At 37.0% G+C, this 13,636-nt stretch overlaps 2 protein-coding genes across 7 annotated transcripts in view; one reads left to right on the top strand and one right to left on the bottom strand.

Annotated features, from left to right (window-relative positions):
* Nucleotides 1-6,151, bottom strand: part of arel1 (apoptosis resistant E3 ubiquitin protein ligase 1) — a 48,188-nt gene extending 42,037 nt beyond the window's left edge. For all 5 annotated transcript variants that reach the window (XR_012392915.1, XR_012392916.1, XR_012392917.1 and 2 more), the window contains exons 1-2: nt 6,107-6,151; nt 2,017-2,263 (exon numbers count right to left, since the gene is read on the bottom strand). Coding sequence is in view for 1 of the 5 variants with exons in the window: in XM_002663035.8 (XP_002663081.2) it covers nt 2,017-2,164 (148 nt within the window). In the remaining 4 variants the exon portion in view is untranslated. The remainder of the gene's footprint in view (nt 1-2,016; nt 2,264-6,106) is intronic.
* Nucleotides 6,152-6,220: 69 nt separating this feature from the next.
* fcf1 (FCF1 rRNA-processing protein) overlaps nt 6,221-13,636 on the top strand; it is a 14,298-nt gene continuing 6,882 nt past the window's right edge. Inside the window, exons 1-5 of one of the 2 annotated variants that reach the window (XM_073927219.1) lie at nt 6,221-6,293; nt 6,392-6,459; nt 8,751-8,822; nt 10,572-10,850; nt 12,003-13,636. The exon at nt 12,003-13,636 is cut by the window's right edge and continues 1,586 nt beyond it. Coding sequence is in view for 1 of the 2 variants with exons in the window: in NM_001017601.1 (NP_001017601.1) it covers nt 6,291-6,293; nt 6,392-6,459; nt 8,751-8,822; nt 10,572-10,720 (292 nt within the window). In the remaining variant the exon portion in view is untranslated. 2 annotated transcript variants of the gene reach the window in all.

The raw sequence follows: 13,636 nt of genomic DNA, 5'->3' as shown, positions 1-13,636 counted from the left end.
GATTTGGTAAGTGAGCGACCAGTGCTCTTTGTTTATTCAGTTCGTATTTTATTCGTATCAAACAAACTATTGCACCAGTGTAAACAAGTTAGCACTAACAGTTACAACCAAACTATAACCTCGTGTTGGATTTTGTGACCGGAATAACACACGCGGCTTTCTGACGCTACCTGCCGTGTGCATCTAAGTTTCTGGGAAATGCTGAGTTTTTTTTTCTCTCATTCGCCGTGCGGTATCAAACATTGCATGAAAAATACACGCTTAGAGCAGCTCCTCTAATCAAATATCTTGTTTGTCGGGAGGGACATGAATGAATTCCCTGAATGAAAAAGCCAAACTGCAGTTAAAGTCCACCATTTAATAATCTGGCAAATAATTCGACTACAGATGTCCATGTAAACACAGTCACATTGTCCGCTGTGGGTGTGTGTTTTGACCAATGACTGTAAAAAATATGGACGACGCCACAGCCCTTTTTCCCATTGAACGCCTTGAGGGCAAAACGCCTGCTTGACGGGCACAAACTGTCGCAAAAGCCTGCTGAAATTGGAGCCAGACATGCGCAGAAGGACTGTCTGATGGAGCCAGAGGAGGAGCCGCGAAAATGAGCAGAGTCGAGCTTCCAATCAAACGCTTTATGTAAAATCAACTACGCCCCACGAACTTCTCAGCATGCGTTTGCTGTCATATCAACACAAATGGATGTAATAACGTTAACAAATATGAGGGTTTTATATATTCAATCGCGCCAGCTCCAGGCCGCAGCGCATAACTTACTCGCGGCGTCGCGGGCTGATTCCGGCTCGCATGCGGCAGCGCCTGCTCGCTCGGCCGCCGCATCTGGCTCGATTGACTCGGGCTGGAATTGGGTAGTGAGTCCAGGCATCCGGAGTAGGTCCAGCAGAGGTAACATTAGTCAGTCTGAGCTCTAAGAGATAAGTCTCCGGCAGGCGAGAATCTAGCCGGAACTGTGTTTTGCTATCTGGGTGGCTAGGCGTGTATCAGCAAACTAATAAAGCCCGAAAAAAGCCCTGAACTTAGCGAATAAACAGTGTTCCACCAGGATCATGTATGTCAGAAACTATAGTTTACTGCTGAACTCATTTTGTCATGGTAAAATAACACAGAAATCGAATAATAACATTTCAGTCTACTTCAGTCTCCTGCCGAAGCTCAGACGCCGCGCTTTGAGAAACTGTCAATCACAGCTGTCAATCACGATGACACGCCCAGCATTAAATTACTGCTAAAAACAAACTGTTTACAAAAATGAAGATCTGCACCTATTTCAGCACAATAACCAGTGCCTTAATCGACCAGAACCATCTTTCGGGACATTTTATTGCAAGTGTAATATTTTTTTTTATTTGGGCTCAAGTCTCCTTCATTAACACGGAGGAGGCGGGCTTTATGACTTGTACTGCAGCCAGTCCCCAGGGGGCGATCTAACGGCCGAAACCTTCACTCAAACGTAGGCTTGCGGCACACTTGGTTTTGACTCTGAAATTCAGCGCGCCCAAATAGACACTCCCACACCAAGCCTCTTTTCTTCCTCTGACACTCCCCCCTAAACAGAGCTGGACACGCCCACTTTTCTGACTTTTTCCAAAGTAGAGGTGTGAAAACACCCTGCTGAAACGAGGGGGTTTCATGGCCCTTTAACCAAACACACCTGATTCAGATCATCAGCAATGACTGAAAGATCTGTAATGGTCAAGACAGACAAAGGACACATCCAAAACATGCAGTGTTGGTGGTCCTCCAGAAACGTGGTACAAAAACCCTGGCTTAAATAAACCTGGTTGTTGAAAGTGCCTGTCAATTTCACACCTCCTAAAGAATCAAATAATATTTGCTATACGATGAACACTGGGTTTTGACATGATGAACACTTCAAAAAACTTTGAACCAAATAAACTCGGCGGGATGTTGGGCACCCTTCATTACAGAACATGAAAGAAACGTGACCAGCTCATGACAACCCTCCACATCCACTTTTAAATTAGTTAAACTAACCTTCAAACAAATACTTGTATTCGGACAGGCCGTGCCCCTGGAGCCATTCTTCAATCTGACTTTCCTTCCCTTTCTTCCAGCGCACCTCCCAGAAGAAAACCCACGAGACTGAACAGAAGACGAAGGTCAGCAAAAACAGGCGGTCCATCAGACCATGTTCAGCCTCCACTCAGACCTCTGTGTGCTCAGGGTCTGCCTCGCTTTCTGCTGTCCTATCTGCTCCCCAGTACTTCTCCCATTTCTTCTCCTATTGAGGGGGAAAAGACAAGGATTTATAAATCTTCACAAATCAATATTATGTGCAGTGTAGTGATGGGTCATTCTTGAACGATTCGTTCATTGGGAACAAATCTTTTGTATAACTCGAGAACAGCGAGTCATCTCAGGGAGGGATTCGTTCATTCGCTCATGCGCACATTTGAGCAGGTGGAGTAGAAGATTAGTTCAATTTTCGAGTCCTCTATCGGGTTTGAGTCATTCGTCCATCATGAGAAAGACAGACGCTAATCATATGCAGTCAGAGCCGTAAAAAGACTTGACTCCCTTTGTGCCGGATTAGTTGTTGATCAGATACACGCATACAATGTCTTCAACTGTAAACACAATAACAGACTACAACTATGCTGGCATCTCGTTTAACTTTAATGTACAACTATCGATGCATGCAGTCCTTGGTAGATGTGTTTGGAAGCAATTCTTAACATTTTTATTATATTTTGACAAATTGAACGAAATGGATGAAATGTCTCAAAAAAAGATTTGTTCACCTCGCTGAACAAGACTCAAAGGTCAGTAAAATGATTTGAACTTTCCATCACTAATGCAGTGCATTCAGAAAATTTAATTTTTCTTTTCACTACTATGTTCACTTCACAACAATAATATATATATATATATATATATATATATATATATATATATATATATATATATATATATATATATATATATATATATATTTATATATATATATATATATACACACACACACACACACACACACACAGTTGAAGTCAGAATTATTAACCCCCCTAACTTATTAGCGCCCCTGTTTATTTTTTTCCCCCAATTTCTGTTTAATAGAGGGAAGATTGTTTCAGCACATTTCTAAGCATAACTAAGTTAGGGTAATTAGTCAAGTTATTTTATAACGATGGTTTGTTCTGTAGACTATCAAAAAAAAAATAGCTTAAAGGGGCTAATAATTTTGTCCCAAAAATTTTTTTTTTTTAATTAAAAATTGCTTATATTCTAGCCGAAATAGAACAAATATGACTTTATCTGAAAGAAAAAATATTAGCATACATACAGTGAAAATTTCCTTGCTCTGTTAAACAACATTTGGGAAATATTAAAAAAAAAGAAAAAAAATTAAAAGGGGGCTAATAATTCTGACTTCAACTGTATATTTACAGTTGAAGCTATATATATATATATATATATATATATATATATATATATATATATATATTTATACATATATAATTATTTATATATATATATATATATATATATATATATATATATATATATATATATATATATATATATATATATATATATATATATATATATATATATATATATATATATACACACACATACATATATATATACATACATATATATATATATACAACAAAAACCTAAAGTAAAAACACTGAAATCTCAAAATAACACTCCTAATTGTGTTAATAACTTAAGGATGATTGGCAGCAATCGAAGCCTAAAGGATTTTTTGAGTATGATACAAAAAACACGAGACACCAGAAAAGGTGACACTTTAAAAGGATAGTTCAGACAAAAATAAAAATTCACCCATAATTTACTGACATTTCACTTTTTTAAAACCTACTTTAGTTGTTTTATTTAGCTGAACACAAAATAAAACATTTGGAAAATGCTGGTTGCAGCAGCATTCTTCAAAATATCTTCTTTTGTGTTCAACGGAAGAAATAAACTTATACAAGTTTAAAACCATTCGAAGGAGAGTAAATAATGAGATAATTTCCATCATCTTCTTAAAGAATATTGAAAACAAACAACATTAGAGTCCACTGACTTCCCTTTTAAGAACAATGGGGCATTTCTCAAAACATCATTCGCTGTGAAAAACAGCATTATACAGTTTTAAAACTATGTGGGTATTCTTAATTTATTTCATTATCGAGATTAAAGTGCAGATTTATCGATTTTAGTATACCACAACAGTCCAAAGACATGCGCTATAGTTGAATTGAATAAGCTAAATTGGAAGTAATCTATGTGTGTGAATGTGAGAGCTAAGTATGGGTGTTTCCCATTGCTGGGTTGCGACTGGAAGGGCATAGGCTGTGTAAAACATATGCTGGATAAGTTAGCGGTTCATTCCGCTGTGGCGACCCCTGATAAAAAAAACGGACTAAGCCAAAGGAAAATGAATGAATATAAGGAACACCAAGTTGTCTACATGTTCAATAAGAGATAGGAAGGTTTTATTGAGGTAAAGTTTGTTTATATTTGCACATTTGGACAATCCTGTTCAATAAAATAGACAACACAAACACAAATTAATTATCATGAGGTACTGTAATGAGCCCAAACCATATTTGTAACTGTAACTCGGCATATTTTAATGCTATATCGTTTATCACGTTAACGTATTGAGGTAAAGTTGATTTTATATTCGCACATTCGATCATTTTAACACTCCCTACATAGTTTACTGTGCTTCAGTTCGAGTATAGAGGTTAGAGGTAAATTTGGTTTTATATTGAGATATTCAGACATTCTCCTTAATAATATAATTTCATTTTCTTTGCAAATTGTAAATAGGGAAATCATATTAGCAGCCAATGACTATCAAAGTACAACATTGTTCACAGTGAATAAGACAGTGTTAATGTTGTTTTCAAGTCAAACTTTGTATTCCGATCGAATATTTAAAGTAACATGATAAACAATATAGAGACTTCTAAATGAAACGAATGTGCGAATATATAACCAACCTTACCTCTATATAACTGCAAGCATGAGTTAAAAACAACATTAGCATTATTTAACTGACGGAACAATATTGACCTTTGATAGTTATTGACTGCTAATATGATTTTCAAAAATAACACTTGCAATTAATGCAAAGAATACTTTTCTGAAATTATATTATTAAGGAGAAAGTCTGAATGCTCAAATATAAAACAAACTTTATCTGAATCGTTAACATTACTTTGAATACTCGATCTAAAATACTGTGTAGGTAACATTTGCAATAGAGGTAAAGTTGGTTTTATATTCACACATTCGTTCATTTAGAAGTCTATATATTGTTTACTATGTTACTCTGAATATTCGATCGGAATTAGCATGCAAGTGTGACTTGAAAACAACATTAACACTGTTTATTTGACTGTGAACAATGTTGTACTTTGATAGTCATTGGCTGCTAATATGATTTCCCTATTTAAAAATTGCAATAAATACTTATCTGAAATGATATTATTAAGGGGAATGTCTGAAAATCCGAATATAAAACTAACTTTACTTCTATACATTTGCACCATTTAAATAATTGGGTTTTACTTTGAACTAACAATGTTGTACTTTGATAGTCAATGGCTGCTAACATGACTCTCCTATTTAGGATTGAAAAATAATACTCTGTTAAATTATATTAAAACTGTGAAGGTGCGAATATAAAATCAACTTCACCCTAATCTTGCTTTTAACGAAAGACAGACGGCTGCTAAATAACGACTGCAGCGCTGCCGTAATGTCATTTTTTGGTCTACAAACATGATAGTCCTTTTCTCGATATTTATATAACCAATCTAACACCGCATTGGTTCATGGAAGTAAAGCAAATGCACAAATACAAAAGCCCACGTAGCGGGAGAAAATAGCCAGTGGTGTGCATGTCTTCAACACTCACAGTGTCATAAATAAAACACATGCGACGCAGAATAATCACACAATGTCAAATAAAGACTGAAGCTAACACTCAGCACTGCTGTACCGACAACGAGGCTAAAAGTAAAAAAATCACATAAAAGTGCCGTACGACAAATAACAATTCACGATTAGAGAACAGCTGCAGTATTGTCTACATATTTACCTTGATGGATGTCGGCTGAGGACCGGAAAGACCGCAGGATCTAGCGCAGAAACGATGCAGGAAATGACGCTAAGTTTTGGTAAAATGTGAAATGTGTCGCGTGGCGATGACGTTAGGAGGCTTTTATGTCGCAAAGCGCAACACACGAGGGCTACAGTGATAATCTCGAACAAATTCAGCCGTCATGGTAAAGCAAAGCGTTTATTCCAGTGTTCGTCATGAAGTGATTTGCACAATATTTTCTTCATTCGTTGCTTGAGTGACAGCTTGTGTTTGTGTACTTAGGGAAAACAGAAGAAACAGAAAAAATATGCGACCATGAAAAGAATGATCAGTCTGAAGGACCAGAGGATGTGAGTATTCTCCTTTAACGTTATATTAGTATTGTTTATTAGTAAGCAAAACTTGAGCTAAGGTCGTTTTTAGAGCTTTGTAATATTGACCGTGTTTCAGAAGCTAGAGAACCGAATTGAATGTGTTTACATAATGGTCAAAGGCACTGGGAGTTAAAGTCCCCATGAACCGGAAACTGCGATTGTTATTATTATTGTTTATTTTTTTTTATTGGAAATAAACACATCCAAATCCAACAAAATGGCATTCAACTTTAGAAATTATGTATCACACATGGAAGGCTCAACACAAAATGATGTACAATAATCATCCAAACTAAAATAAAATTAAAAGTGGAAAAAAACCCATAAAGAAATCAATATAAAATCATCTGTGGCGAGTTATATGATACAAATAAATACATTTTATTTTGTTTTCATTTTAGTCTGGGCATCCGAAAAGATTTTAAGTTCTTTTATGGCTTGTTTTCACTGACTGGTACGGTTCGGGTCGGTACGGGTCACATTTATCAGTCTTGCGTTTCCACTACCAAGGGTACCCTTTTGGTGGGCGTGGTGTATGACTAAGGGTGCTTTCACACCTGTGAATCGATTCAGTTGATCCGAAACAGAGATCACAATTGTTACATTGTTGCTCTTTGCTCTTGGAGCGGTTCGCTTTCACACTGCAAAGTTTCTAATCGGACCAAAAGAGCTAAAACAAGTCACGTGCGAGTAAACTCTCCTCACATTGGTCAGAGTGTCAGGGTTTATTTTGCAGCGTCCCGCTCAGCTGTCAGGAGAGATGGTGGTTTGGTGGTGATTGACAGGGTACGCGCGTGCGTGATGTGTCTGAGGAGAGACGCGGTGGGGAGGGGTGAGAAGGGTGCGCGTCGTAGCCTATTTGAGGACCGGGAGGGAGACGTGAGATTACCGGGAGATCATCACTCGTTTGCGGGCATCCGGAGACTCGCGAAACTTCTCACAATACTCATAATTCTCTCTACATATAGCCGTATGCCTATTACATATCCATAATGCACTGTGATATAACTGCGCTCGGATCGCTTTCTCACTGTAATCGAACCGCTCCAGGGTTCGTTTCAATCGAGCCGAGACCACCTCATTCAAGCGATCTCGGAGCGATTACTTTGGCGCGGAACAGAGCGCGATTGCCCTGTTCACATATGCCAAACGAACCGCGCTAACTGGGCAAACGAGACAGGTTCCGAAACAAAAGTGTAGGTGTGAAGCGTCCTAAGAGTTTCAGCCGACGTAATTATCGCTGAAATAAATGTCTACAGTAAAGCCGTACGGGTCGCTCTGAAATCATATGAAAATCACTTCTCACAAAACAGATGCTTTATTCACCTAAATACTTGTGTATAAATGTTCATTACTAACTTTTTTATAAACATAATTTGATTGAACTGCAGACCAATGACAGTGCAAAATAGCCTACTGTAACGTCTGCAATTAAATAAATAATAATAATATAAAATATTATATTAATTTAAATAAATTATTATTTATTATATTAAATAAATAATAATAATATAAAATAAATAAATGCCACATATATGAGCACATACAGACCCTTACAGTCTCTGATGTAAAAAATTACAGAAAAACTACACACAGCAGACATTTAGTCCTTATTTAGGTTTATAACCAACACGCATCATAGCCCACAGTCAGTGCAAACCTCTCACCTGTGTCTGCAATCTTCATCAGCACATTTAACCTCTGTTAGAGAGTAATTCTGTCATTCTGAGTTCATAATAGTCCTTAAGGCGATGATAAACATGGCAGTTTGTTCGTGATTCAGGTTGCTGAAACAGTTTGCTCGTGTGTTATGTTGGGCTTCTCCTTTGTTTAGTCACTCTCGCGCTTGTCCTTTTCTGTCTGAAAGGATCCGACGACGGAGACACTTCAATAATCACTCACACGTTATTATCATATATGTCAAATTAAACATGTACACTACATTATATCACAGTACATGCCAGGGAGCACAACAGAAATGTGTCTTTTAAACAGATTCAGTTCTTACAGCTTTCGTGTTAGTAGATTCAGAGATCAAAGACGCATAAAGATTTTGATCTTCAAGAAAAATCTGACAGAAAGGTTTATAATCCAAAGTAAATAATCCAAAGGTGTAACCCTAAAATAAAGTTTACTAATAAATACTAGTGTAATTACAAAAAAAATTACGAGAGTAGATTATCAGCAGTCGTGTCACCAAATCTAATACAGTATCTTGCTCTAAAAATATAATCAAAAGCTTTGTTTGTTTCACTCTTTTTGTATAGAAAAGAAAAAGACAGAGCAAAAACGCAGAAGAAGAAGAAAGAAGATCCCTCGGCCATTAAAGAACAAGAAATGTAAGTTTGAGTCTTTCAACATTGATGCCTCTGGGAGTGCAAAGATCAACATGGAGCGAATGAAATCGCAGCCTGCTTATTTGACAGGCTTGACGTCAGTTCACAATACACTACTGATTTATGTATCTTGCTTTTTTCTCAGATAGAGACAGGTAAATTTGGTTACGTTTAAAAAGGTTGTCAATGCAATTCCAGAGGTAAACCATATAGCAGCCTTTATCGGAACACTTTTTAATATATACAGGACTTCATAGGTTTATTAATTAAGCTGTCCATAGTGCAATTCGTTTAATAATAATAATACTGACCAGTAAGTTAAGCAATTATTAGATACATACATGTTTATATTAAAAAGTCTATAGTTTTCATGAAAGTATTTTTTTAAATGCATTTCATTTCATACTTTACGTGATTATTTTTTTGTATTTCATTAATTTATTTTACATTTTTTGATATTTGGATATACTTCAAAAATCATGTCTGCTGCTTGTTCTGACTACTTATTTAAAATAAACTAAAACAATACGATTTTAGAGTTTTTTTATAAGGGTGGACAACTTAATTGTTTTATGTTCAGTCCACTTTCATTTGTAAAAACTAATAAGTTAACTTGATTTCTTCACGTTGTCCTAACAAAAATCGATAATGTGGAATACAGCATTTTTACAGTGTAGTTTTAAAATGTTTCTTCTCATTAAAATCCTTTAATTTAATTTAATCTTGTAAAAACCAGGACAATTGAAATCCCTTTAATAAAATTATATGGCATTTTAGGGTTCAATGCTAAGGATTTTTTCTACTGATCCGACCGGGCCAGTGGTTTAGATTTTTACTTGCCCTGCCAAAATTTTTACTGGCCCCACCACCAAAAAAAAAAAAAATTGTTAGCACATATTTTAAATAATGTGTCAAAAATAATGTAATGTCAGTGAATCAAAAATTTCAATACCTAAAAAAATGTTATTAAATGTTTAAAGAGAAAAAATCAAAGTGTTATGCACACAAACAGAGCAGTATGGAAAATATGGAGGTATTTTAGTGCAGTTAGAAATTATTTAACTAAAGGTGGCTGACTTGTCAAACTGATGGCAAATTGTGCAAAACATCACTTCATTTTTGTAGTGTTTTTCCCACTTAAATGTCTGCTTCCAAGACATTAGAAACAGACATTTTCATTTAGCCTTATAATTTGTTGCCGTTTCTTTGCTGTACTGATTATCACCAGGTCATAAAAAAATAGCATGCTCAAGGAAAAAATAGCATGCTCAAAACATCAAATCACATAAGAGGAACCAAAAAGCAATATAGTGTCTACGACATCACTGAGAAGGTAGCATTTAAAGACTTAAAAGCACAAACTTAAAATGCACGCAAGTGACAAATAGTCGCAGGCAAATTAAACTTTAGTGGCAAGGCAGCACTGTCCCAATCGGGCCAGTAATGATCCTGTCTACTGTCCCAAGCGTCTCTCACGCTGGCCCTAGACCACCGGGCAATCCTTATTGTTGAGCCCTGCATTTGAGTAGCAAGTATGTGAAAATTAAACGGACTACTTCATTATTATTTGATACTAACTTTATCTCAATATTTGCATTGCAGCACATTTGAATTTGTATATTTATTTATTTGTTCCTGACGCTGGCTTCTCTGTGAGAACATTGGACAACTTAAAATACTATTTATAATACAAAAGAATAAGGTGTTTTTATATGTGTTTTATATGTATTACTCTGCTTATCTCTCTTTTAGAGCAAAGTACCCCTCTTGTCTCTTCTTTCAATACAACACCCAGCTTGGACCTCCGTATTACATCCTGGTTGATACCAACTTCATCAACTTCTCTATTAAGGCCAAATTAGATGTTGTCCAGTCGATGATGGACTGCCTCTATGCTAAATGTAAGTCCCCATGCTGTTTTCTCTGAATGGTTTGAATTGATGTATTTTGGATTAATGGATTACTATTGACATTATTCTGTGATGCGGACGTGCGCTCGTTTTTGTGATTGTTTTTGAATGTCAGATTCAGGCCCCGTTTACACTAGTGCGTTTTAGTTTTAAAACGGCGTTTTAGAATGAAAACGATCCGCGTCCACACTCGCGTTTTACCCAGCGTTTCTGAACTGCTCTCCGTCCACACCAAAACGCTGAAAACGCACATCACGTGACCACACACACACACTTTGGCAATCGCTGGAGCCCATCTACCCAGATGAGAGCTCTGCTAGTCGGACTTCTCATCAAGCATCTCCCGCTGGATCTAATCTCACTATATTTATTAAACGTGATATTTCATTCATCTTGTTGTCTTTATCTAACGACATATTCCCTGACTTTGGTCATTGGAATCTATTACTTGTTCTCAGGTAACGTGTTTTGGCTGAGCGCAAAGATAAGTTAATGATTAATGTAACCACGTACATTCTGTATATTGACTGATCGCTTGCCTTTATTTCCTATAATGTATAAACTTATTGTATGTTATACTTTTATAATGGCCATTATCGTTTATTAAAACTGATATTCAGCAAAAGAGAGGGTGTGTTTCGTATTTTCACTGAAATTGAAAGGAGGCAGTTGTTATCGGCTCCGTTTTGTTATAAATATCCACACAGTGAAGATGACGCTCATATATGCAGCACGACGCCTCAACATTTCTGCTGTCTAAGTTGCTAATATTAAAATGAAAATAGGCAGTTCCTTATATCAAGTTTACATTTTATTGTTGAGAAAGTGAAACAACGTAGCCAAGGTGATGTGAATGAAGTTATAAAGTACACTGTTCCCTTTAAAGATTTACCCGTGTCCTCGGTATAGTCTGTTTTCCATATCAAACTGAGAAGAAGAGACTGCAGCCTTGATCAAACTTGCGAAGTCTGAACTTACACGGAGAAGATTCAGGACTGAACTGTGTGTGTTAGGCTACTTAATATTGAGGAAAAGCCCCAATCAGAGAGGCGAATCTCTGCAGCCCCGCCTCCGTTTTCAGATGTCTCCGTCTTTCCCCATCCACACTGAGACGGAGCAGCAGCATTTTAGAATGAAAACGGACTCTCCAGCGTTTTCGAAACGCTCCGTTTTCGGCGCTCCAGAACTCCGGCGTAGTGTGGACGGATGGCGTAACCGTAGCAAAACTTATGCGTTTTCAAACTAAAACGCATTAGTGTAAACGGGGCCTAAGTCACCTATGGAAGAAAAGACTAGGAGTAATAAGTGGAAGAAAATGGTCAAACCGCTTTCTCTACAAAGAAGTTGTTGTAAAAAAATAAATGATTGAAGAAGAGGAGAGAACCCAGTCTAGGAGACTTGAACAAACAGAACTATTCCTTTATTGAGACGTGTTGGTTAATCTGCAGTCATACATTGTCTTTAGGATGTCCATGTGTCTGCAGAGCCTACTAAAGGTCTGCAGTCTGCAAGTTCAATCACAAGTCTGATTTGAGACAAAGATTTCATGTCTTTATTGTGTTCTTAGGAGGAGGGGAGATGGCTAAACAAAGCATTCAAATGAAGTGTAGTTGTCGGCAGGGTTTACTGGGTTAGAAACCGGCCCAGCTACTGACCACACAAGTTAATCAACGAAGGGTTTCTGTAGCATAGAAGCAACGCCCGAAAAACCTGCCCGTAGCATCTGCATCCCTTTGGCTTAGCCAGTAGTCAGAAAGACAAAAGGGTAAATATCCCTTAAAGCTGGGATGTTCATGAAATGGTATAATTAAAAACCAAAGAATAGAACTTTTCAGTAATATGTAGATTATTGTTCAATTGAAATTAGTTTATATACATTGATATTTCCACACTGACTATACATAAAAAGTAGAATAATATAATAAGAAAATATCAGTTTGCTACACCGAGCAGCATAAGAACGTCTAAAAAATAATGGTAGTGAATGAGACTGGAAGTCTTGAGCCAAAAAGAGTGCGACGGCTGCGCCAGCTCGTACGTCAAGCATGAGGTCAATAGAGATTTTCCTCTCTATTGATAAAGTGAGCTGGAATCATTTTTTATGATGTGGAACCCAAAAGCAAATGTTTTCCACAGCTTACGCAGTAGACATGAATGAGGCGAATTATGTGTGTTGTAGGGATAGTATACAGTTTAACCCAAAGAATGACCAATCTGGTAAATGAAGAAGAGCCGGAGTCAGAGATTTAAATAAATAAATCAAGTTTACTAAAGATAGTTTGCATTTAAATCAGCAGAAGCCAGCTTCAACACTCGCAATGAGTTCCTAGGCCGCTCTGCTTACAATCACCAATCAATAACAATTATACTCTCACATAACATCATTAACTGCGTCACACATACTGGTGTTCTAACCTGATTGGTTAAAACACAGATAGACTAGGAACATTTCCACGTGGGGTTTGTGCATACAATTCTGAACATTATCTTAAGCATAAACGTCAGACATCCTTTAGACCAGGGGTCAGCAACCCGCGGCTCTAGAGCCGCATGCGGCTCTTTAGCGCTGCCCTTGTGGCTCCCTGAAGTTTTTTCAAAAATGTTCAAAAAGATGGGGAAGGTTAGTATATATTTTTGTTTTAATATGATTTCTATAGGAGGACAAACATTTTTAACGTTTTCAAATGCTGTAAAAGTGTCTAGAATTAATATTTAATTTCAACATTTCTGTCAACGAAGATTTGCCTCATAGCCTGCGAAACAGGTTTCTATCAGCAGGGCGGGATGCCAGGCAGGTGGCTGTTGTAAACAAACCGGGAGATAATAAAGCATGGAAAACCGTTCACAGATGGTGACTACATGAAGGAGTCATTCATCAACATATTAGAACACCTACAGTAATTGCAG

Source organism: Danio rerio, chromosome 17, assembly GCF_049306965.1.
Source record: "Danio rerio strain Tuebingen ecotype United States chromosome 17, GRCz12tu, whole genome shotgun sequence".
NCBI lineage: Eukaryota > Metazoa > Chordata > Actinopteri > Cypriniformes > Danionidae > Danio > Danio rerio.
The sequence above is the reverse complement of the archived record's forward strand: the minus strand, read 5'-3'. Positions and strand labels throughout refer to the sequence as shown.